At 32.9% G+C, this 26703-nt stretch overlaps 2 protein-coding genes across 6 annotated transcripts in view; one reads left to right on the top strand and one right to left on the bottom strand.

Moving 5' to 3' along the window:
• Positions 1 to 22324, top strand: part of LOC132728294 (putative tyrosinase-like protein tyr-3) — an 82045-nt gene extending 59721 nt beyond the window's left edge. For 2 of the 5 annotated variants that reach the window (XM_060713926.1, XM_060713924.1), the window contains exons 2-9: positions 13702 to 13842; positions 15847 to 15968; positions 16664 to 16772; positions 18002 to 18102; positions 18235 to 18508; positions 19343 to 19530; positions 19814 to 20232; positions 21893 to 22324. In XM_060713926.1, coding sequence (XP_060569909.1) covers positions 13711 to 13842; positions 15847 to 15968; positions 16664 to 16772; positions 18002 to 18102; positions 18235 to 18508; positions 19343 to 19530; positions 19814 to 20232; positions 21893 to 22029 — 1482 coding nt within the window. In that variant the 5' untranslated portion in view covers positions 13702 to 13710 and the 3' untranslated portion in view covers positions 22030 to 22324. Of the gene's footprint in view, positions 1 to 11153; positions 11276 to 12949; positions 13091 to 13701; positions 13843 to 15846; positions 15969 to 16663; positions 16773 to 18001; positions 18103 to 18234; positions 18509 to 19342; positions 19531 to 19813; positions 20233 to 21892 lie in introns of those variants that run through there. The other 3 variants (XM_060713925.1, XM_060713927.1, XM_060713923.1) reach the window with 3 other exon arrangements.
• Positions 1021 to 2441, bottom strand: LOC132728268 (uncharacterized). The gene is made up of 2 exons (XM_060713880.1): positions 2211 to 2441; positions 1021 to 1963 (listed from the first exon to the last, which is right to left on the bottom strand). Exons 1-2 carry the CDS (start codon positions 2389 to 2391, stop codon positions 1662 to 1664), a joined length of 483 nt encoding a protein of 160 aa, XP_060569863.1. The 5' UTR covers positions 2392 to 2441; the 3' UTR covers positions 1021 to 1661.
• Positions 22325 to 26703: the final 4379 nt, after the last annotated feature.

The raw sequence follows: 26703 nt of genomic DNA, 5'->3' as shown, positions 1-26703 counted from the left end.
TTTGTTCGATCCGTATTTAAGCCCTTTTAACTGAGTGTTTATTAGCCATATTTTGCATGAAATATGATAAACAAGATCGAGGGAATGCGGCGTTCAATGAACACAACCCACTAACGACCCAGCAACAAGAACCAGCGGCAAGGAACCCTGGAGGACCCAAAACAAAAATAGGACAAGGCGCAAGGCAGAGCTAGGACTGAATAGTCAAAGAAATGAATAATAATGATGCTATAAAAATCTTACTAGGTTGACAACACACATGATTTTAAAATCATTTGAAAGCAGAAGCTTTGATCATAGCATAGACACAAGAATTACGAATTAAATTATGAAATATACTTCATATGGCATTACATATTGACTCACGCTCGTATTAGCGAAAGAATATCATTAAATAATATATACAAGAAAATATATCTCAATCAAAATAATTAGTCTGTATTTTATTTTACCATAATTGGGATAGAAAAAAAATGTGATGGCAGCGGTCTGTGTAGCGAAGCAAAGGGGAAACCACTGTGTAGGACTTTTAATAAACTCTTTAATGGAATACTATGTAGAAATTGGTGATTATAAATTCATGTTAAGTGGTTAAATACTTTTTTGTTGTTGTTGTTTGTGTGTGTGCATGTGCTAAACGTAAAATCATTAATTCAAAAAGTAGAGATTTCAAGGCTAGGATATGATTTGGAAATATTTTATTCAAGAAATGTCCAATATCATAAAATCACTCCATGATTCGACATATAAGTGCAATACTATTACTTGAGCATAGATGACTTACAACAGAGCCTGCAACATTTTCAATTTTGACGTTTTGGACTTTTTTTTTCTTTAGGGATTCTCATTTTCTCTATTTTATCGTCACATTAGCGTTGTTTTGTGCCGTGTGGAGGCCATAGAAAAAAATTCTGGAAACAAAGAATTCCCTCGGAAGCATTAATTACAACAAAACAACATAAGAATTGCAGACTCGGTTTGATTGAGTCTGTAAATGAGGGATAATGGATAAGTGAAAGTCGCCCCGTACATTCCATCAGAGATGTTATATTTGCGATGCTTAAAGATCGTTCAGCACGATTACTGATGCATTTGTGGTATTCTTAGTTCTGACTATTTGACCTTTTCTAGTTGGGTGGTTCCAATAATTCTAATTGAATAATGGTGAATCACCCTTAGCATATGCTGCCTGCTTTTTAACTTTGACGCTAAGGGGGCCTGAGGGATGTTGCACATATCCATTATCCCTCATATACAGACTCAATCAAACCGAGTCTGCAATTATTTTGTAATTTTGATGTGATTAATGCTTCCGAGGGATCACTTTGTTTCCAGAATTTTTATACTTCACAACAGCAGGTGTCAAGTGCTGTGTGGCAGCTGTAAATAGTTGCCCTGTACTTCACTTCAGTGTTGTTATGTTTTCTGGTCCTTCGGGATCATTGATGCCAGCACTATTAAGTGTTGAGAATTGAGTACCGCTCAAGTCGGTGCTAGGGGGCGTGAGGGATGTTGCACATATCCATTATCCCTCATGTACAGACTCAATCAAACCGAGTCTGCAATTTTCTTGCAATTTTGTTGTGATTAATACTTCCGAGGGATCACTTTTTTCCAGATTTTTTTTTATTTTCCTGATCAGTTACTATTTATTTATGATTTTAGTAGTTAGCCTGCCCATGCTCTCTGCCTTGTGCCCTGTCCTGTTTTTGTTTGGGGTCCTCCTGGGCTCCTTGCCACTGACTTTTGTAACTGGGTCGGGTGGGGTTGCGTTCATTGAACGCCGCCTTTCCTTGTCGATCTTGTTTATCATATTTTAGCTGTTTGCGTAGCCTCATTATTTTAACAGTTGTGACTGAAACTATCACACACACCAGACTTCCGATTAAAACATATATAAAACGTTCAAGAGCTGTACATGAATATTTGGTTTTTCCTTGTTTAAGGCCTCCGTGTAAGGTCCCTAAAATGAAAAATATTACATTTATCATTGAAAGTGATTTTGCGTTTCGTTTACTCATTGTACTTAATGCCTTGGAGCGAGAATAAGAAATGATATTGTAAAATAGATAAAAACAGAATCAAAGTTTTTATGTAAGTAAAATAGATAAATACAGAATCCCTAAGTCAAAGTTATATTAGATAGCATCAAATGTTTTACCTTTTGAAGAATGAAGCAATTAATTGAAATGACAAACTATTTTACTTACCCTCCCTTTCATTTTCCAAAATATTTTCACATTCAGCTTTTGATGTTTCCATTGTTCTTCCATTACCTTTCAAACCACTCAGTGGTGTTCCTGATTCACAAGGGGTTAGTGGAACAAGTGGATCTCTGGCCCCACACTTCACGTGCATTTCTTGTTTGTAGATGCTTCTGATATGCTTCATTTGTACGAGATAAACATCACAGTAAAAGTAATCTCTATTACATGCTCGTCCACGAGCAGGTTGGGGCTCATAAGGACAAAAGACATATGTCCAATTTCGCCATAGCCAATCTTAAGTTTTCAAATGGCAATAACCAAACATTGAGTCTCCGGGGCCTTGTTTGATGTTTACCCAGTCAGTATCGTTTATTGGACTGTTATCGGACTCAATGTCTATATCGGTACATCTTAAATACAAAAATAAGGAATTGGTGCCAGCACTATTAAGTATTTAGAATTGAGTTCTGTTCAAGCCGGTGCTACGGGGCAGAGGGATGTTGCACTTATCTACAGACTTAATCAAATCGAGTCTGCAATTTTGATGTAATTGTGTTGTGAGGATCACTTTGATTCTAGATATTTAGAAAGGGAAATATCCAACAACAGAAGATACAGAAAAAAATGAATAGCAAATGTTGAATCATTTTGCGTCCCTTCCTGGGATAAGCAAACAAGTGTAATATCACTCTTGACTTGTAGCACCGACTTAAGCAATATTCAATACCTAAAATATCAACTGTAGTGAGCATAACAAACCTGATAGATAACAAAACTGGTAAAGATTTCTTAGGTAGATTTATTTAAATTTTTTGCTATTTCTGTAGATTTATTTAAAATTTCTGCTATTTGATTTTTTTTAAATTATTTTCATTACTATTCTGTTGACTGTTCTGTGCCCCATTACTGCCTTTTGTCTTTTCAGTTTCAAAATTTTTATTTCCATTTATTTATATATTCATATTTTGGACAAAACTAAGTTTCCTGTGGATTTTACAGTTCTTTATATGTACTATGTAACAATTCATCATGATACATTGTAACCTTTATCAAAATATCATAGTTAATGTTAAAATGACAATTTAATACCAGTGCGACAAAGGCGACGAAATCACCTTAAAACATTACATTTTAAATGATGTTTCGTGTTTATTCTCAATTTAATAATTATCTTGATAGAACGTGTGAAAATCGAGCATACGTTTCTATTTAGGTGATTTTTGCGAGATCTTTTGCCTGCTTTTTAAATTTGTCTTTTGACGTCTTATCTGTGATACGCAGGCTTCATAACCTCTGATCCCCTTTCAAAATTCCATTTTATTTAGTTCCGCCCATTGTTTTCTCGTTTAGGGCACACGCTTTTTATTACTTGGGGACCATACGCCGCTTTTCATGGAATGGCACTTCTGTGTCACATTGAAGGTTCCATGATAACCGCCGTATGAACACATCTGCGGATGTTTCTAAATTCAAAATTTTACTATTTCACGTATAAATGTTGAATTTTGCTTAAGCTGGTGCTAGGGGGCGTGGACGGTAACTTGCATTTTCCAGTACCGTCCATGAACAGGCTCAATCAAACCGAGCCTGCAACATTTTCAATTTTGCCGTGTTGGGCTTTCTTTAGGGATTCTGTATTTATCTATTCTAGTATTCATTGTTTGAAAAACAAATATTCTGACTTACAACACATGTTTTTTTATAAAATTTAGACGAAAAAACGATTTCCCATTTTCAACATTGTTTACTTTCCTTGCCAAAAGTGGCGGCCATTTTGTGGATCAATATTCTATATAATATAATTCACAATTTTGGTAAATTGTCAAATGAAAGAAAATAAATGTTTTATAGTACCAACAGGCAATAGATTTTTCCGTTTTCATGAAGATGATAAATTATGAGCGATGTTTGTCTTATTAGTGTCTTATGTATATGTTAGTGTTCATCCGTGCTGTTCTACAGAAATTAAACTTTGATAAATGTGATAGCGACAGAAGTCTGTAGAATAGCTATGGATGAATACTAACATAGTTACTGTTTTACTGTCAAGCTTTATTTGTCCTTTATAACGTCATGACTATTTTAACGAACGCGGTTCTATGAAATAGAGAAAAAAGAATCCCCAAAGAAAGCCCAACACGAAGTTTTATGAACTATGAACGGAATATGATATAGTATCGAATTGTTTTCTTTTATGAAAATAAAGACAGCATTTTAAAGAAATACAGCGTTTTCATTGTATGGCAAATAATGTTGGACACTAAAATGAATTATAATATTGGGAATGATTCACAAAATGGCGGCCAGGAATTCTTGGTGAAAAATCTCTTTATGACTTTTTGATGCAACAAAACGAAACATTTAGAGTTCTTTTTCGTTTTCAGAGTGTATAATATATTACTTCGCCTTCTGATGTTCCTAAATGACTCCCATATATAGTCAATAAATGCATGATGAAACCAAAATATCGGATCGTATGCCGAGATATCAACAACACCCATATCTCCACTAATGAAGTCATGTACGCTATCATGTAGAGATTCAAGATTATGATCTGTCTCTTCTTTAACAGCACCCGTTGTAATGTCCTAAGATATAGAAAAACTTTACGTAGACTGCTGAATAATCATCGTAAAATGATATCCGTTCGTGAAAAAGACGTTAAGATAAAAGCTAAGTATTGAAACTCTAAAATGCAAGTACTTGCTTTAGCATTATATGTAGTGACACATATGATGATGAATATAAATAAAAGTTATAATTATTAACCTTCTTTATCTAATGTTTGTTTGTTTGTTTCATTTTACGCCTTTTCCCAACAGTATTTCAGTCATATAGGCGGGTAGTTTCCTAACCATTGTTCCTGAAGAGTTACACCAGTACTAGACAAGCTTCCTCTGCGCTAAACTACCAATGCATCTCCCGGGGATCGAACCCACGCCAGAGATGTTATTGGATAAGAAGTCATCGACTCTAACCCCTCGACCACGGTGGCGGTATTCTTTATCTAATAATTCGTTCCGAAAGTCATAGAATAAGTGTTGGTATACCTTATATCTACAAAAGTATTTTAACTTTTCTATGTCTGCTTTGTTAATCAGCCTTGTAGAGTAGAAATTTTCCGCCAGCCGTCTTGAAATAATAGCACCATGTGCTCCATACATGAATTTGAAAGGCCCTGATGTGACTGTATCACTGTTTTCTCCAAAGAAGCATCGCGTCCACAAGACAGACTCATAGAGTTGGAGAATTTCGTAATCAGTCGTATAGTTCCAATATGGTAAGGATACAATAGGATTAATCTTTTTCATCTATTGCTCGAAGTTAAGATATTGTCAAAATATGCAAACATCATGAAATTTGGTTGTAATATACCTTAGATTAATGGGTTTTTAATATTTTTGTCTTAAGAAATGCATCCGTACGTATTGTTGATTTAGATATTTCATAAGTTATTGAATTGAAAGAAATCGTTTATACCACTTACTTGCCTGAAGTTCAGTTGGTCTTCATAATGCAATATAACAATTTAAAAGTATCATTATACAAATTTTAGTACTTGTAGTTTAATAAAGAAGAATAAAAAGCAGTCGACCACTCACTGAGCAAAAAAAAAAACCCGATGTCATGGTAAAAACGCACCTCCCTTGTGAGCTCTTAACTTAGCTTTTCGCTGCATACGTGCAAATGATTGAAGAACTCCTGTCTGCAAGTAAGAGATAGTAAATAAAAAATGTTCAAAATAACACGGTGAAATATAATCCAAAAACGCGTTTTTGGTCCATATAAATGATACCAATACTAATTCAAAAGCCGTTCATATCTATATCTTATTAAAATAACCATCACGGTTTATGCTGAACTTTGAGATAAAATATAGTATCACAAGCTTTGTGATGGACATTGTGCACCGTTACATACAGACAGACAGACTGTAGATGGATGGATGGATGGATGGATGGATGGATGGATGGATAGATTGCGAACATGATGTTAGTGAATTTCCTCATACCTGCCTAAAAACCGGGTAAAATAGTCTTCTGTTATATTGATAAATACTGTTTCACCATGTAACTCGTGTATAACAAACAAAAATTCCTGAATTTGATCTTTTTGGAATTCATCTCAATTTTTTTCATTCCAGAGTTTGTTCTACTTTCAGTATTGAAAGAAACCTTTTTATCTTAATTTGACATGAAAAAAAAATGCATGTAATATAACTATTTTATAATATTAGTCCCTTTTGTTACTATTTGTATATTTGTTGCAATAATAATAATAATAAACAGACTTTAATATTTTTATCATCTCATGTTACTGACTACAGAAGAACACAGTACAGTCTTGTCACATTACATTTATAAGTCTTTTAAGTCTTTAGACTTAATCAAACCGAGTCTGCAATTCTTATGTAATTTTGTTGTGATTAATGCTTCCGAGGAATCACTTTGTTTCCAGAATTTTGTTTGTATTCAATGTAATTACTTTCCTAACCAGGTAGGCATCAGCGAGAGCATTTTTTTTAATTAAATATCTGGCCCCTCCTTTTAATTATGGACAGTGCATAAAATAAGTATAATTATCCAAAGAATGGTTTACAAAACATTTGAAAAAAATCCACAATAGTACTTAATCTGAATAGAAAATGACCTGTGTGTAGAAATAATTTGGTAAGGTATCTATAATGAGCGCATTTTTGCGCGGAGCTTCTCGATTGCTGCATTGCAGCAACATTTGTACTTGTATTACATAAGACCTTCAAAAGCACTTTTAGTTTAATGTAAAAATATCAACCAAGGCAACTTGAGTTGTTGAGTTATTGGTCAGAAACCGTCTTTAAGTACAAGGACAATATGACACTGGCCCCTTGACCCCAAAATCAATAGGGGTCATTTACAAGTCATGACCAATCGTCATATAAAGTTTGAAGTTCCTATGCCTAAGCCTTCTTTAGTTATTGTGCGGAAACTGTTTTTACCGACAAGGTCAATATTACCTTGACATTTGACCCCTTGACCCCAAAATCAATAGGGTTATCTGCTGGTCATGAACAATTATCATACCAAGTTTGAAGTTCCTAGGCCTTAGAGTCCCTTAGGTATTGAGTGGAAACCGTTTTTTAACTTCAAGTCAATGTGACCTTGACCTTTGACCGATTGACCCCGAAATCAATTAACTGATATATTACATTAACACGGTGTTTGGTGTCCAGACGGCCCTCAAATGAAATCCATTTGTACTTAATTTACATATATGACGTTTTCAACCTTAAATAGGCACACATGTATGTGCCAATCACTTAGTGAATTCGTGGCATACAGATTGACATAATAGTTTACAGGAAAACATTGAAAGGTGTTCAGACGTCCGTCCGTGTTATTGTGCGTCCCTTTGCATTTTACTGCCATAAACATTGTTGATAAACCTAACCGATATACAGTCATTTGCAAAGTTATCAATATAATAATTAACAAAACAGTAAAATTGGCTATTAACTGAAATGACCTTTCAATGGTATCCGGATATCTTTTCAGTAGTAGATGCATATTAGTACGTTTTTTTTACATCAAACACTGACTGATATATGTTTCTGGTTTTACTGTCAGCTAGATAGATACAGATCTACAAAATGCATTTGAATGTGAGTACACATGTATATGCATAAAACTAATGGTTATGTTTATCTTCAAAAGTGTCCGACGAAAGGGTATTTAAGTTATTTTACTTCTTTTATTTCCAGTAAGGTTATTAAACGAAATGCACAGCTTGTCTTGTAAAAAATCAACTCAATTGATACATTCAGATCAAATTCAACATCAGACTGATAAACTTTTAATATAGCCGACATTGTTTTCTTAATAATGGACGATTCTAAATATTTAGTTTATAAATAAAATCAACGATAAAGTTATACAGCAAGTCTGTCATTACTCGATGGGCGGGATTTAGTTTCTGAATAATAATTATGACGTTCAAATGGTTCTCGTCCTGTTTTATAATAGACATAAGTTATGTCGACATGGTCTGATACAGATGTTGTAGAGATTCTATATTTCTCCATCAAAACAATGATACAGCACGCCATGTCGCACTAATATATATCAACATGACCACATATAAATTATCACGGACCACTGCATCTACGGGGGTCAATTCAAGCTTCCATAAACCTTGTTATATCTCTGCTTTTTGGAAAATATCACCACGTCTTAACATCATTGGCACTGTCGGAAATACCTAATTAATATTCGAAAACTTAACCCCTCTCGCCAAACCAAAAACTTTATACATTGAAAGGTTCATCCTTGAAAGAACATTTCGGTAGACACTTAGAAAGGTCAATTGTATTTTAATACAAAATTTGGTACATGTCCGTATATGCAGTGCATTTATCTAACTAGCTGTTATACCAGATAAATAATTTTAGTCAGTGCTTGGTTAGCAACGTTTTATATTTTATATACGTGTCACAGGGTGAGAAAAAATGTGCAGCCGGACCGGGACCCTAATCCGGAGTATCGCAGAATACCGTACAGCGGCTATCCGGCCGCTTACATATTATCTCCCCTAAATAGAGAACAATGTTCGTATACACACTAATCATAAAAAGGACGTTTGGATCTCTTTGAAATGACATTTCAGTTTACAGCCAAGTGTTCGGTATTATTATACATATGAAATTAATAGATTACCAAAAACGTTTGGAAAGTTAGTATAATACAAAAAAAACAACAAACGAACAAATCATATGAATAATAAAAAATGATTAAATTTATTAGAAATATTGTTGCCCAGAGGAATATTTGACTGTTTGCTATTGGGAAATGCACTTTATATTGTATAGATATTTATGAAAATTCAAATGTCCTTACATATATGTTTATATACGAGACTACTTTTACATGTAAGTATTTATAATGGTGTCTTCAGCATATTACTTGTACTGCAAATCTGTAAGTAACTTAACTGATATACATTAACACATTATGATTATCATTATGTGTCCCGGTGGCCCTCAGATGGAGCCCATTTGTACTGAACTTACATTTATGACGTTTTCAACCGTAAATAGGCACATATATATATGAGTGTTATACTGCCAATCACTTTGTCAATAGTTAATTATGGCATACAGATTGACAGAATAGTTTGCAGGGAAACATTGTAAGGTGTTCAGACGTCCGTCCGTGTCCCTCTGTATTTTACTGTCATAACATTGTTAATGTATCTAACTTATATTCTGTCTTTTGCAAAATAATCAATATAATAATTAACAAAACAGTAGATTTGGCTGTAAATGTCCTTTCAATGGTATCCGGATATCTTTTCAATAGTAAATGCATATTAATACGTTTTTTTTTTTTTTTTTTTTTTGTTTTTTTTTATCGAACACTGACTGATTTTACTGCCAGCCAGATAGATACAAGCTAGCCTACAAAATGCATTCGAATGTGAGTATATGCATAAAACTAATTGTTATGTTTATCTTCAAAAGTGTCCGACGAAAGGGTATTTAAGTTATTTCCAGTTAGGTTATTAAACGAAATTCACAGCTATTATTTAAAAATATCAACTCAATTGACACACTAAGATCAAATTAAACATCAGACTGATAAACTTTTCATATAGCCGACATTGTTTTCTTAATAATGGACAGAAAAAAATTTAGTTTATTAATAAAATCAACGATATAGCACGTCTGTCATTACTCGATGGGCGGGATTTACTTTCCGAATAATAATTATGACGTTCAAATGGTTCCCGTCCGGTTTTATAATAGACAAAAGTTATGTCGACATGCCCTGATACAGATGTTGTAAAGATTATATGTTTCTCCATCAAAATCATGATAAAACACGCCATGTCGCACTTTTATATGTCAACATGACCACATATAAATTATCACGGACCACGGCATCTCGGGGGTCAATTCAAGCTCCCATAGACTACAAACACATTGAAAGTAGTTCCATGTCATTTCATAAACCGCGGGTGTAATCTTTGTATAATGAGTAACGAGTTTTTTTTTACATCAAACGGAAAATAAAGTCAATCTACTAAAATTATAATTTAAAGATATATCCGTCAATCAGATCGATTAAAATGACTAATCACTGGCAACAATCTATAACGTAGGTAAACAATTTGTACTTTCGGTTTCTTAAAATATTTTAATATAGTTTTAGTTAGTTTACAAAACATGTACGTTTTACTTGTGAATATCTTTAAATTTACTTAATATAAATAGACTTGTAAACGACATAATGAGTATAAACTAACTCAATAAATTCCAATCTGTTAAAATCTTTAGTTTAAAGCGTAGGTTTGATCGACCGAAATACCGTATCCATTATATGTATTTATAATATTCTAGTGTTTGAAATGAGTCGTGTCACGACAAAACCAACATAAATGGGTTTGCGACCAGCATGGATCCAGATCAGACTGCACGGATGCGCAGGCTGGTCTGGATCCATACTTGTCGCAAACCCATTATGTTGGTTTTGTCGTGACGCGGCTCAAATTATTTTTTGTCCAATTGGATTGCAGTATTTCAAATGAACCGAAACACATTACTTTAGTAATTCAGCCAACTGTTAATCAGTCAAGTAAATCGACTGTTTATAAACTAATTTAAAACACTTATCTGTTTAAAATTTATTAGTACGTTTTTACAAAAATAAATTGAATTAAATTTTACAATTCCAACCTCAACCTGCTTTTATGTTTAGTTTTTAGCGTAGATTATTTATTATATTTGTATTCTTTTTTAATTATTTTTATGTGATATTAGTTGATTTTTGACCATTATACTCTGTTCAATTGTTTTTGTTGCTCGTATTACATGCCTTGGTTTAATAAAAACTGAAAGTGAAACTTATCCGAAGTTTGACGGAAATGACCGAGAGGATGCGATTTCTTTGGGGAAACTGATCGATTGAATACACCCCTCTCGCTACCCAGCTCATGATCCAATCAAAGAAGCGTATTGGATGCGTATGTTTGACTTTGGAAAATTGATTTTCAATTCTTTTTAAAACAAATCAGTATTTACAGTGAATTATCAGGTAAATATCTTTTATAAATAATATTTATTGTCGTGTTGATGTTGTAGGTAGGCAACGATCTATTATAGGCTTTATAGCATTTCGAAAATAAGCATTAATATGATAGAGACATGATAGATTGATATAACGTTTTGCCACGTTGATTATAGATTATGCACGCATGCACGTGAAGCTGAATTTAAAATTGGAAAAATATAAAATTGTATTGATTTATCCTATACTCTTATAGATAGATATAATGTCACTTTAATACATAAGACCTGTAAACAAAATACGTTACACTAGCAAATCGTCAAATTTATAACATATATAACATTCAACATTTGAGTATACAAATACATCAAATCAAAATACATCTTCTCAATTTGAACGATGAATTATGCATAATTTGCCAAAATTTAATGCGTTCCGTTTAAATTTATGTGATCTATATCATAAATATTGTAAAATATGTTTATTTATATCCGGAAATATATACATTTAATTATATTATCAGTAATGATTCGCCTCATTAATGCCGTCACATTAACAAATGACTATATAACCTTTTGCTACAAAGTCAATATTGATTCGCGCCGAGTTGATAAAAAACATTTGCCACGATAGTATTTAAGAGTACATTGAGATCAAGTTACATCGAGGATAATGACATCGTAGTTTGACTTTTAAAACTAATATTTATCAAAGTATTTAAGTCATAAATGAGTCATACCCCGTTGACCCCAGAAATGGGGTTTACATATATAATTACAAACTGGATGATAATTACAGTAACAAAATCTTCTCCTTCATTACAATGCCCAGCGCTTAGATATTTGACATGAAATATAATCTTTAAGCCCTCTAAAAACTGTATATTTATCATTCCTTTTACCGACCACGGGGAAACTTAGGTCACATGTACTTAAAGAGAGGAAAATGCATCTAACTACAACTTCTTCATACTTTTGTATGTGCCGTACTCTACAAAATGATATAATGTAAATCATACCTTAGAGATCAACAATGGACCACCCTAGAGTGCCCAGGGCTTAAAGTTTTGGCTTGTATCACTTCCTAGTGAACTTCTACAAAGTCATTTAATTTATGTCCGTTAAGGACAAAAATAGACGAATTGTAAAAAATGTCATTTCCGCGCAAGTGGTGTCATATTCTTAAAATTTAGTTCTATCTGTTTTTTTAGCTACACCAATTTTTGTTGCAGTTGATATTTTTCGTTGTATTTTTTTTCTATGTTGATATAAAAACGAATGTTTCAACAAATAAATTGCTGATTAATTAATAACCAGTATGTCGGTATTCCGTTGTTCTTTCCTTATTGTATATGTATATTTATTATGGTACACTTTGGTATCCAATAATATATTTGGTTTATTTATTAGCAACGGCCTCGTCAAAGACAATTATAAAACTGTATCAGTCATATCAATCCAAGTAGTTTAGGTCAATGGCACATATACTGAAATTAAATATAATCATGAATGAAACAAAATTCCACGACAATTAATTGTTAAATTGAGATAAAAGATTAGCCTATCTTTGTTAAAAATCTTGATTAAACCATACGTGATTGTTTTACAAGCAGTTTATAGTTGGCATGTATATACAATACAATACAAGACTTAAAGCTATTATTAATGAAATATGATACCAAATCTCAATCAAATATTTTATAGCAGTAATTTTTCGAATGTAAAAAAAAAAATACGATTTGTATTTTTCGTCAATTCAAGATTTGCCTCTGAGGTATATAACTCTGAATACTTAATACTTATTAAACAAAGCGGGATAAAAGAGAATTGAAAAATTGACAAGGTAAAAAATATTTTAACATTTTTATACCTACAGAAACATTTTTCATACAGTAAATTACTATTCGTTGTCAATGTTTAACTCCTAGTAAAATAGAAACCAAGTAAGTGTGACATGTACATTTTTCGTTCAGAAAATTTCTAAACAATTATACAGCGTCAAAATTAATTCAGAAATGACATGCCTGACAAGGACATCATTAAACTTTTACCTTTATCAATTTGACAGTTTATCTTTCATTAAAATTTCTTACATCTCTCATCAAAAGTATATATATATATATATATATATATATATATATATATATATATATATATATTTATATATTGTTTTCTTTTGTTGTTTGTTAGTTTAGTTTATACAAATATGTTTTAGTTCGATTGTGTGGAAGCTATAAGCTTCTTGCAACCCTTTCGATTCCCTTCAGAGAACCAACCAGTACTAAGCAATGATTGTAAAGTTTCTTGCTCAAGGAAACAACGGCTTGCCCCTGACAGGGTTTTAACCCACGCGGTCAGCAACCCTTATATTACTAGTCCGACGCGTTAACCACTCGGCCACGCCGCCACTCTAAACTGTTGTTTGTTGATTTTGTTTATTGTTATTTTTTGCAGTGGCCAGTTATGTTTTCCTATCTTGCACACCTGTTGGTTGCCCTTATTGTGTGTAATTACACTCAGGCGGCCTATCAGTTTATTGTAAATCTCCCTGATAGCGCACAGACTGAAATCGAGGAATGCATTCAAATGTCAAGAGTAAGAGAAAATTCTAGTTACAATAAATAAGTATCAATTTAATATACAATTTGAATTTAATATACTTTAATTATGAATAAGAAAATGTTTTTCTAAATACGATAAAATAATACTGTACTTATTATTATTTTACAGTTAAAGTTTAGTTAAAGTTTAGTTTCTAATAACAACTCTACATGCGCGTATCTTTTCAAACGAATGCTATAGGGTTTTTTTAATCCTCTACGGTGGCATAAAAGTGACATTTGCAAATTTATTTTTTGTTTAATTTTTGATATTTAATATTTCACTTTTCGTACATATTTATCTTAGTTTTACATACATATTTTATTTTAATTGTGATAACATAATTTTTTTAGTTTTGCATACATATTTTTTTTAGTTTTGCATACATATTTTATTTTTGTTTTTCGTACATATTTTAGTTTTGTTTTTCGTACATATTTTTAGCCAATCAAAACAGCCTTAACATCTCATAACAGCCCAGAGTTGAGAATAAAACACGGTTACAATAGTTGTACAGTGGTTTGGTCACATTTCGGCCAATTTTTGGAATCGACCTAGTCGTTTTCGGCCGGGCAAAACTTTAAACGAAGCCGACCTCTGGTACAATATTCGCCATGCGGAGTATACTCAGATAATAACTTTCCTGCCTTATGCCCCGGAACAGCGCAAACGTCAACACACGATTCTTTTTTTAACCCGCACTCCCCCGGGGCGAGGGAGTTGGTTAAAAATGACTGGTTATTACAATAATGCACAATAAAAGATCAAAATAGGTCCTTTTAATCCCACTAGTTTAGAAAAAATGCTTAAAGCTTTGAAGGATTTTTATGAAACTTGGATCAATTGTTTAGCACATCCAGATAATGTGCAGAACTTATATGTCAGGTGTGCCGACTCAAGGTCGGGGTCACACATACAGGTCAAATAATTGTAACTTGGGTCTCATGCCCGCTCCTAATCTCCTTAACCCCATGACGGATTTTCATGCACCTTGAGTCAAACGTTAACCACATCGATACCATATGCAGAACCTTTCTTTGCGTTATCGCGGACTATATAAAATATGTACGAAAGACTAAAATAAAATTTGCTTGCAAAACTAAAATAAAATATATACGCAAATTAAAAAAAAATTATGTAGATCTATGCAAAACAAAAAAATGTATGCAAAACTAAAAAAACTATGTATGCAAAACAAAAAAAATGTACAAAAACAAAAGAAAAAAATAAGTATCAAAAACCAAAAAAAAAAAAAAAAATTTGCAAATGTCACTTTTATGCCACCGTAGTATGGTAAAAATTTGAGAAACTTATGGGCCTTAAATAGAGGGATATGGAACACTAAAATTCTTTTATAGGTTAACAATATAATCTAAAAATAAATATTCTTTTTAACCTGTGATACCATGTATAATTATATTGATCAGTCTACAGTAGTCACGCGTCGCAAATTTAAATTCCTTGAAATCGCGTGTACTTTCAATATCAATATTTTAAATTTTTAACTACATTCAACACAATGCGTTTATATTTATATTCGTTTATTAAACTCTCTTAAAAACACACATCAATAGACAGTTTTATTTTATTCTTCTTTTATTTCATTTCACATAAACATAACATACATATTCACACATGAATTAAAGTATCATACACTTTTAACTGAAAGGGTTTTTCCTTAACTTCTGATATATGAATAAAACTTTACATTTGCATATTAGATGCAGTTGATGCGGACAAAATCATATTTTTTCATTTTTAGAAGTTAAGGAAAAACTCTTTCTGTTAAAAGTGTAGTATAGACGGATCAATATAATTATACATATCAGCACAGGTTAAAAAAGGTTATTTTTATAACACAATACTCTCATTATATTGTTAACCTATAAAAGGGTTTTAGTGTTCCCAAAGTTTCCCAAAAATTTATATTAAAATTTGGCCATAGTGGCCCCCTTCACTACTAACGTTTTATGCGTTTTTTAATTCTTTACTATAAAGAACTCACCAGTAATACCATGGCAAGCGGAATTGGCTTGTGGTCATGAGTATTTCGCTAAACTCGGTCCAAATGATCTTACAGATGAAGATTCGGAAGTGTTCGAAAGAATGACTGAGGAACGGTATGTCATATATGCTTTCACATTTCTATGTATATGAAATGAATTCACTACCAGAAACTTTTATAAAACGGACAAAACAAAAAACAAAACGAAACAACAAAGGAAAATGGTTCGAACTTTTTGGTATTTTGCTAGCTTCCCATCTAAAATTATACGTAACTTTAATCAACTTTGCATAAACAAACAACCTAAAACTTTGTTGTTGTTTTTAAAGTAGTTTAACGGAGACAATAAATGTGTTTTAACTCAAATCTTTATCTTCACTTAACCCTTGGCTGCAAAAGCCAAAAATATACATATTTTGATAAATAATGTATGGTTTTGTTGAGATTAAGATATGGTTAAGTAATCATTTAGATACATATCGCGACTTAATGGTTAATTAGTAAAAATATTGTCTAAATTTCTTTAGACTAGGCATCCAGAACATGATAATGTTAACGTAGCCTTTACAAAACGTATCTAAAAGCTTCTTTCATGTCAATAAAAGCAGCACGTATCAAATCTACAAACGTTTTAAACATGTAAAAATTCAACAAATGAATAGAGCCCTTTCCGCCATAGAAACGTTTACTTTTCGTCCATGGTGCTATCATCTGTTACATGTATTTAACTTCACAATTCTTCATGAATTGAAAATACGCAACATATGTTATTAAGAGCTTTCAATTTTTCCTCCAACCTTTCAATTTCAGTTTTGGCCATACTCCTCCATCATTTGGCATTAGCACAAGGCGGGAAATTCGCACATTATCCGAAAAGGAATGGAAAAACGTGACAGATGTTTTCAGAAAATTATACGAAGTAAGACGAGTTTCAAAACAAAATTGTATCATCTGTAATATCAAAACGTTATAAACGCATGAATAAATTGGTTAAAACCATTCTGCAAGTTTTGAATCATAACTTAAAACACTCTGTGTTAAATAAATTGAATTATGAAAAAATCATTTTTTAGAGATATAGAAGTAAAATACTTTTAGTGCAGAAATCTATTAAAATCTATCAAGTTCTTACTGATTATGTCTAATTTGATTTATAGATGGCAAAAACTGTGTATGAAAAGCTGTATTACCAATTACTAGTTAAGTGAAGTTGTCCATAAATTAAAAAAAAACAATTAAAAAAAACAACAACTGCCAGTTCTTTTTTAGAATTACACTATGTTTTCATGCTGTGTTCACCTGTAGTGTGTAGAGTTATATACACATACTCAATGTGTACTCAAAACATGTTTATTTTACAAAGGAGCTGTGTAACAATTATTAATATTTTCATATATCAAATTTATCATATTTTATCATATATCAGTGTTGTTATATTTTTCTGGTCTCTCGGGATCATTGATACCAGCACTATAAAGTGTTGATAATATGAAAAACAAGATCAACAAGGAAAGGCGGCGTTCAATGAACGCAATCCCCACATGACCCAGCAACAAGAACCAATGGCAAGAAAAATTGAGTACCGCTCAAACCGGTGCTAGGGGGCGTAAGGGATGTTGCACGTATTCATTATCCCTCATGTACAGACTCAATCAAACCGAGTCTGCAATTCTCTTGTAATTTTGTTGTGATTAATGCTTCCGAGGGATCACTTTGTTTCCAGATTTTTGAACATAATACATCGTTAATACATCCAAACATATAGGAGGGGTTGTATCAGATTACCATCGTGATAAAACTGTTCATCAAAAGATACTGACAATGGATTTGTTCCATTTACAATATCTACATGTTAACAAATGAAGTATAAGATATTTGTTTATGATCTCTCCGCAATTAGTACTTGATGTTTAGTGTCAATACATGTTGTAATAAGTTGCATGAGAGTTATAATAGTATCTTTTGATATTGTTGTAATTATTTTTTGTATTTTTTTTTTATTCATTTTCAAAATGCATTAATGCGGATGGTGATTAAACTTGTACTGTTTTTGTGGATTAAATTCCTATATATTCTAGATTTTTCGCGAGTGTGTGTTTTTTACGTGTGTGTGGTATTTTATCGCAAGCACCTTTCTCTTTCTTGCAGACAGGAGTTCTTCAATCATTTGGACGCTTGCATGGGAAGGTGAAATTAAGAGCTCACAAGGGAGGAGCGTTTTTACCATGGCACCGGGTCTTCCTTGCTCAGTGAGTAATATGTTTAAAACTTAATTGTTATAAACATCTATATCCAACATTAATTTTGGTGTGCATTTAACGTTTATGTAAGACAGGAGTCATATGTTTTAATCCTTTTTTTATTTTTCTTAAAAATATTAGCTTCGAACAAGAGATGAAGAAGATTAATCCTACTGTATCCTTGCCATATTGGGACTATACGATTGATTTCGAAATTCCACAACCTTACGAATCTGTGTTGTGGACGCAATGTTACTATGGAGAGAATACCGATACTGTCCAATCAGGTTCCTTCAAATTAATGTACGGCGCTCATGGTACTGTTATCGCAAGACAACTTGCAGAAAATTTCTACTCAACAAGGTTGATAAGTAAAACAGACATGGACAGGTTAAAAGGATTTTGTAGTTTTGAGGTACGTGATTATTTATAAACGTTGATTAATCTATACGAAATGCTCGGGACTGGATGACTGCCTTTACACGTGTATGGCTACAGATTCACCAGACGGCGATACTAAGTATAAAATAATGACCTACGATATTATCTTACAATATTCTCAAATTAAAATTTACTGTCTTTTTTCAGATGTATTTGATAGAAAAACATACTATTGTCTTTGTCTAATTGGAAGTCAGTTATAACCAGATTAAAAAAAATCAATCCAATTCAATGTTCTTAATCAGAATATGCGACTATGGTTTTTAGACATTATTTTATACATTAATGTCGGGGGCGTCCGTGGCCAAGTGGTTTAGGTCGTTGACTTCAAACCACTTGCCCCTCACCGCTGTGGGTTCGAATCCCGACAGGGACTTTGGATTCTTTCATGTGAGGAAGCTATCCAGCTAGCTCACGGAACGTCGGTGGTTCTACTCAGGTGTCCGTTCGTGCCTGAAATAATGCACGGAAGGGCACCTGAGGTCTTCCTCCACCAGTAAAGCTGGAACGTCGCGATATGACCTATACTGTGTCGATGTGACGTAAAACAAAAACAAACAAACAAACATTAATGTCATTGCAGAAAAACTGAACAGTTGAAGGTATCCATTCCACATGCTGGAACTTGGAAATACTGTAAATCTTCAATGTTTGAACATACCCACGACATAATGGATATTCTTGCTTTCGAACAACACGGTCGAGCGTCTTTCTTAAGCATGTTCATGTGTACATGTTAGTCATGTGTTAGTAAGTTATAATGGATGACCAAACATCTCTTCAAATCATCAATAATTCTTTATCTTAGGACATTACAACGGGTACTGATAAAGAAGAGACAGATCATAATCTTGAAACTCTACACGATGGCGTACATGACTACATTGGTGGAGATATGGGTGTTGTTGAAAACTCAGCGTACGATCCGATATTTTGGTTTCATCATGCATTTATTGACTATATATGGGATTCATACAGGGAACATCAGACAGAAAAGTAACATGTCTTAAATTTACACAAATGAATTTAAAATTGTAACAATATGCATTTCATTGTTGATGTGTGTTGGTAAATAGAAATATGTCGACTTTGAATTGGTGTTCAGAATATTGAATAAATATAAGTATGTATATATAATTTCTTTTTAAGAAAGTCATCGATCTTCATTGTCAAATTCATCACTTTTAAGAATTTATTAAATAAATGTAAAGACAAAACACGTGTTAAATTAATGCATTTTGTAATAACCAAAAAAAGGCTGATTATTTAATATTTTCAGCTGTGGCGACATAGAAATTGAGTCCGATTACCGTCAAGAGAACGATATTGGCTGGGAGGGCATCATAAATCAAGGCCATGATGATGCCTTATTTGGTTATAGCCACTTGAAGAATAAAGATGGACTTTGGCGAAATTGGACAGAGGTGTTTTTTAAATATGAGCCCCAACCTGCCTGTGGTGGAACATGCACGGGAGAGTATCTTTACTGCGATGAAGAAAACCGGTGTTTATCTCGTACAAAAAATGCATGTAAGGAAGAAAACTCGACACGTAAAAAACGCGAAAGCGACGAATCACTTGTACCACAAATTCCTTGTGAGTCAGGAACAAAACTAAGAGGTCTTAGAGGTGATGGAAGAACAATACACACGTCTAAAGAAGAATGTGAAGATATTTTGGAAGACCTGAGACAGGGAAGTTAGTATTATATATCATCAATGCAGTTATTCTACTTTTTTAAGTTTAAATTTGTTTAACTTCCACATTTAGACAAAAATATAAATAAAAGTGTTTACGCATAAATTTAAGTATTTAATACTTAGTCTGTATATATTTGTAATTCAATCAAATGTTAAAGCGGCCTTCAGCTTTTATTTTTTGTTGCGAAATCTATTTTGTGTTGTTTCAGTATTTTTATCTTGAAAACATGCATCATATTACTTTAATGATCAACATTATTTTTTGTCCAATCACATTGAAGTATTTTTCAAATTTCTGCTAAGTCTAACTTTGGTTAATGTGTACTAACTAAATAAAATTTACTTAATCTGTCGTCTAACCAGTCTAACAAATTTCAATAATGCATTATATTAGGGAGGAGTTAGATGAGTGGTTTGCAGTCTGAATTGCAAAATATCTAGGTTAACAAAACAATGCCAAGGAAAAAAATTAAGCGAGGTCAGGTGTTTCTAAATGTGAGGATACAATCAATCAATTAATTTATTACATAGATAATACATGTGGGACACGCAGAGATAAATGATTACATAGTAACTTTTTATATCCTTTTAACTCTAAAAAAGTGTCTCTTATAAATTGCTTACTGTTTTAAACTTTATGTTTTCTAGAAAAAGTAACCAAAACATTTCTTCTTTCAGTCGATAGGAATGAACTGCATTAACAATCCTTGATATTAGAAAACAATGTTTACTTTTTTGGCTGGAAAACTCATTGTAAATGGACCCCTCCACCTGTAAACCTAAATTGACACACAGAAAAATGAAAAGTCAACTGTTTTTCAAATGAGCAAATCAAAAGGAATTTTAAACGTTAATGAATAATTTGAAGCTAATACAAAAATTGTAACCATTAAAAATCTCTAATGTTTTTTTCTCAGATTGTTCCCCAGATATTTTATAGAAACATGATAGAGGTACTGGTATAAATTATGTGACATTTCAATAAAACATGTGCCTAATTATATGTTGAAAGGGCCATTTATTTAGCTTATCTAAATGTGACATGTTAGAAACTTGACAAGGTGTAGACATCTTGTAGAACGTAAGGGCGGAGCTATCGGTGATTAAGAGAAATGCTTTGTTTTTGGTTGAAAAAAAAATAATGTTGATCATTAAATAGGTTACACATTAACAAAAATAATTGGTCGCCTGACTGCGGCAGGCTAGGCTTGACCAATTATTTCTGTTAATATTTTTTTATTAAACACTAACCTATACTTAAAGTCCTCTTCAAAACAGCATCCCGAGAGATATTTAAAGCGCACCAGTGACGTTCATTACAACAAAAACAACAGATGACCGGGAAACAAATCGTCCGTTTTACTCATTTCCATATAGTAGATAAGAAGTATCGAGAGGGTTTCCGTATAATGTATTTTATCGATGGCATATTTCATTTTCCGCCTTTATCCTTTTGATTTGACAATTTAATGAAACGATTTATCTGAAAACAACATATTTTATTTTAGAAAAACTGAAGGCCGCTTTAAAGATTTTGTCAATAAAAAAGAGATAAATATCTTCAAAACAAGGTCAAAATAGCATCGTTTATTATCATAAAATTTTATGTAACTTCAATATATTCATATATTTCTGTTTTTGTTTAACCTTTATATCAGAAGAGCCCGAAACGGAAGAGGATACAGATCCTTTACTTGAGAGACTTGGATTTGTTGCAATCGGAATAGGTGTTGGCGTAGCTTGTACTACTGCAGTTTTTCTGATTGTAAGATGGCGGAGAAATAGAAGCCAGTAAACATTGAAAACAAAAATACACTCTTTCATCTCTAAACACTGTTTTATATAGAAGAACTTTAAAAAACTGTCATGTGTTAATTGGATATGTTTATTTTTATTTGTTTGTTTAATCCACTTAGGCGTGTTGAAATACGTTCGAATAAAATGTTTTTGTTTTCAATCGGAGCTACCGATAATATGAGTTTCATTTTGCAGCTTTTTCTTTGCAATTCTTTTGATTGGCTGCTAATTGCTTTTTATATTTGGGCTTTTCGTAATTGTAAATAGATGTAACAAAGATTATATTTCTAATTTGTTGTCTAATTTGTTGATATAATATCTAAGTAACTAAAATTTTTAAACTGTAAGAAAGTTTGTGAAAAGGATACCTTATCCAATAAAGTAAACACTCGACGATTTTTTGGAACACATTCTGATAATTATTGTTTAATCTCTCATCTAAGTCATGCCTCCAAACCACCAAGATGTTGTTAAAATTAAAACAAAGTCAGCAGTAAAAATATCCCATAAGATTCACGGTAGAATGGTGATTGATTAAATCATGAATAATGTTTTGCTTATACAGTAATGTTGATGGATTATTTAAGACCTCAATGCTACATACCTAAAGATGAACCAAAATATTTCAAGAGAAACAAATTTGATTGACTCCATTGTTTTAGCTATTTGCATCATTTCCCCCGCTTTTTTATTCACACATTTTATAGAAACACGATATTCTTATTGTAGACAAAGGGCATTTCAGTAAAAATTGTGCCTGATTATATGCTAAAAGGGCAATTTATTTAGCTTATCTAAATGTGACATATAAGGAACTTGACTAGGTGTGGACATCATGTGTTTGTGCACTATTTTGTGAAGACTACAAAAGGGCGGGGCTATCGGCGACAATGTGAAATGTCCTTGTTTTTGGTTGAAAAATAATGTTAATCATTAAATAGGTTAATGTTTAATAATACGCATTAACAAAAATAATTGGTCCCGTGCCTGCGCCACGGTTAACCAATTAATTGTGTTAATACATGTACGTATTATAAAACTATTATTAAACACTAACCTATACCTATGGCGTTCATTGAATGTCGCCTTTCCTTGTTGATCTTGTTTATCATATTTAATATACGCACAGCAACTGAGTTAAAATAGCTTTTTTTCAATGAAACATGATACGCTTCAGTGTATCGCTATAATAAAACATTAACTCGTGGTAAAAGAAATATCTACAGTGAAACTGTACGATTATTCTGACACGCATTAAGGGTTATTTTGTATATTTTCTACTTCTTAATGGTAATTTACGTGGGTATAAAGTATCGTTTGCAGGGTGTTAATTACTTTCTTACTCATTTCACGTTATTTTACTTTTGAATACATTTTTAAAATTTCATGAATATCAGCATGAATCTGCGTGGAGACATATTTTTTTAAGAAGTCATAATCATCTATGCAACCAAGACATTCATGGTTGAATGAACCTCGATATATACAAACTTTTTGTTCGCGAGTTTGCTGAGGCGTAGCTTGCTAAAACTTCATACAAGGTACGAATATGGAAGCTTGCTCACCCATATCACAAATTTTGCCATTAGACTATCGGGGTATATTGAGTATGCTCAGTTGAAATTGGTGACATTTGATATTGGTATATTTGCGATTTATTTCTTCCTTTTATGCGTATTGAATACCTCATGGTCTTTAGATATATGTAAAATATACATATTCTTTCTTAATAAAGCCAATTTAAAAAAATGGCATTTTTATTTTTTTTTCATATTGCTCATGGCAAAAGTAGGCCGTTGCCCCTTAGAATATATTGGACACTACGCTATTTACTGTTCTGAAGCCTGTAAATATTCAATAGCACAAATATATATGTAGATATATTACATAGACTAATGATTGATATTCGCAACGAAACTCATAACACACGTAGAACATACTTAATGTGTGTTCGTGGTTTGCTCTTGTGCCGTCCTTTTTTCTTAAGTGTTCTGCTGGGCCCCTAAACAGTGGTCCTGTGTTGCTGGTTTTTTTGGGGATGCGTTTTTTGAATCTTGCCCTTCCTTGTTGATTTTTGTGTTCATATTTCATGGATACGAATTTTTAAGGCAAATATGAAAGGTAGGATAATACAACAGCAAAGAAACTGTTGCAGACTCTGTTTTATTAACCTATGGAAAATGCAATCTGTTGAATTGAGTCCGATGCATTGAACAATATCATGTACGGTTCACTTTAGCAGTCTTGGAGAACAATCATTATGGACGAAATATGGTCCACCGGAAACTACCGAAGGTATTTTGTCTTGTTGGGGTTAAAAGTGTGTTTAAAGAGTCTACCGAAAAGCTGAGAAGTAATAATAGTGAGGAATTTTAGGTAGGACATGAACTTGGAAATGCAATGCAGTCCTAAACTTTTCTGTAACAAGAAAGTATGTACACGTACCAGAGCAGAATTCAACATTACTGTACAAAAACTGTTGATGTGAATAAAAAAATTGTTTAATTGGGAATCTTAAAAGTCGACACATATTTAACACGTTGCGGCTTTAATCTGACTCAATCTGTTGATGGTTGCAAGCTATTGTTTTTACATGTTTTACTGCCTGAAACTTGCGACAGTATAGATCTAAGTTTTATTTATAGTTCGTCTTACTTCCGATAAAGTCCGACACATTACTTAGAATATATCGACCGGGTATGGTTTTGTGGTTACGCATATGCTTAAAAAAACACTTAAAAAGTGTCTGAAGTTAATAAATTATTGAATGTTATAAAATGGTAATAAGAATCGGCGTAATCATGATTTCAATAAAAATACAGAACAATACTACATATAGTACAATAGAGAAAAAAATCACCAAAGAAAGCCAAACACGGCAATATTGAAAATGTTGCAGGCTCGGTTTGATTGAGCATGTTCATGGACGGTACTGGAAAGTGCAAGTTACTGTCCATGTCCCCTAGCACCGGCTTTAGCAAAATACAATATTTAAACACGAAAATGGTGAAATTTTAAAACGAGGAACACCCACTGATGAGTCTATATGGCGGTCATCATGTAACATTGAATGTGACACGGTAGTGCAATTCCATGAAAAGCGGCGTATGGTTCCAAAGTAAGAGAATGCATGTACCCTAAACGAGAAAACAATGGACGGAACTAAATAAATTGTAATTTTGAAAGTAGATCGGAGATTATTAAGCCAGCATATCACAGATAAATTGTGAAATTTTGAATTTAGAAACATCTGCAGATGTGTTCATATGGCAGTTATCATGAAACCTTCAGTGTGACGGTAGTGCCATGCCATGAAAAGCGGTGTATGGTCCCCAAGTAAAAAAATGCGTGTTGCCCAAACGAGAAGACAATGCCATAGGCATAATCGTATATCAAATGGTAATCTAAAATCACTGCCTTCACAAACTTCTCGTGACCATAGTAAACGAAACGTGACTTCAAAGTGGGGGTTGCCTTCATTGAACGTCGCCTTTCTTGTTTTAAATTATCATTTTATTTTCGAATTTGATGCTTCTAAAACTACGCCAACTGTTTGCGACCTTTAAAAGAAAGCAAAAACAACCAAAGTTGCCAAATGATAACCACTATATGACCACATATGTGGTTGTTTTTAAATTTAAAATTTTACCATTTTCATGTTAACATGTTGAATTCTGCGTAAGTCGGTGCTAGGGGCATGGACTGTTATAATCCCACTACTGTTCATAATCAGCTGAAATCAAATAGAGAAAATAAGAATCCCAGAAGAAAGCCCAAAACGGCAAAATTGAAAATGTTGAAGGCTCGGTTTGATTGAGCTTGTTCATGGACGGTACTGTCAAATGCAAAACTATCGTCCACGCCCCCAAGCACCGGCTTAAACAGAATTCAACATTTGCACATGAAAAGGTAAAATTTTGAATTTAAAAACATCCGCAGATGTGTTAATACGTCCGTTTTCATGGAGCCTTCAATGCGACACTTTCGTGGTCGGAACTAAACAAAATGGAATTTCGAAAGGGAATCAGAGGTAGGTATGAAGCATGCATATCACAGATAAGACGTCAAAAGACAAAGTTAAAAAGCAGGCAACATTTCGTAAGGGTGATTAAACATTATTCAAGTAGGAATATTGGAACCACCCAACTAGAAAAAGCCAAAAAGTTGAAACTAAAAATACAACCAGCAACAGAACCAGCGGTCAGGAGCCCAGGAGGTCCCTTCACAAAAAAAGACAGGACACAAGGCAGAGTACGGACAGGATAATACATAAAAGGAAATGAAAGTAACCGACAAGGAAATCAACTACAATTGATTTATAGGCCCACAAAGTAAAAGGGCACAGGGGAATGGGACTTGAAGTTGACCATTTTGATATCTCTGCGATATAGGTTATCTGGGTTAATGAAAGTGTGGCATCTTTGTCAACGATAAGCTTGACATTATGCTTGTTTTGTCAGTAACTATAGAGCATTTTCTGCCAGACTCACAGACATCTTAAATTGACTCATTACCAATTTTGAATTTATGCATCCACCTCGAAAACGATGCATAAGATACTTCATTGTTGCCAAAATATTAGTATAAACATTAACGAGCATAGATTTTCCTAATTTTGTTCGATCTTTTATGGAAGGTCGTATTTAAGCCCTTTTAACTGAGTGTTTAAAAG

Source organism: Ruditapes philippinarum, unplaced genomic scaffold, assembly GCF_026571515.1.
Source record: "Ruditapes philippinarum isolate M1 unplaced genomic scaffold, ASM2657151v2 ctg693_1_1_1_1, whole genome shotgun sequence".
NCBI classification, from domain to species: domain Eukaryota; kingdom Metazoa; phylum Mollusca; class Bivalvia; order Venerida; family Veneridae; genus Ruditapes; species Ruditapes philippinarum.
The sequence above is the reverse complement of the archived record's forward strand: the minus strand, read 5'-3'. Positions and strand labels throughout refer to the sequence as shown.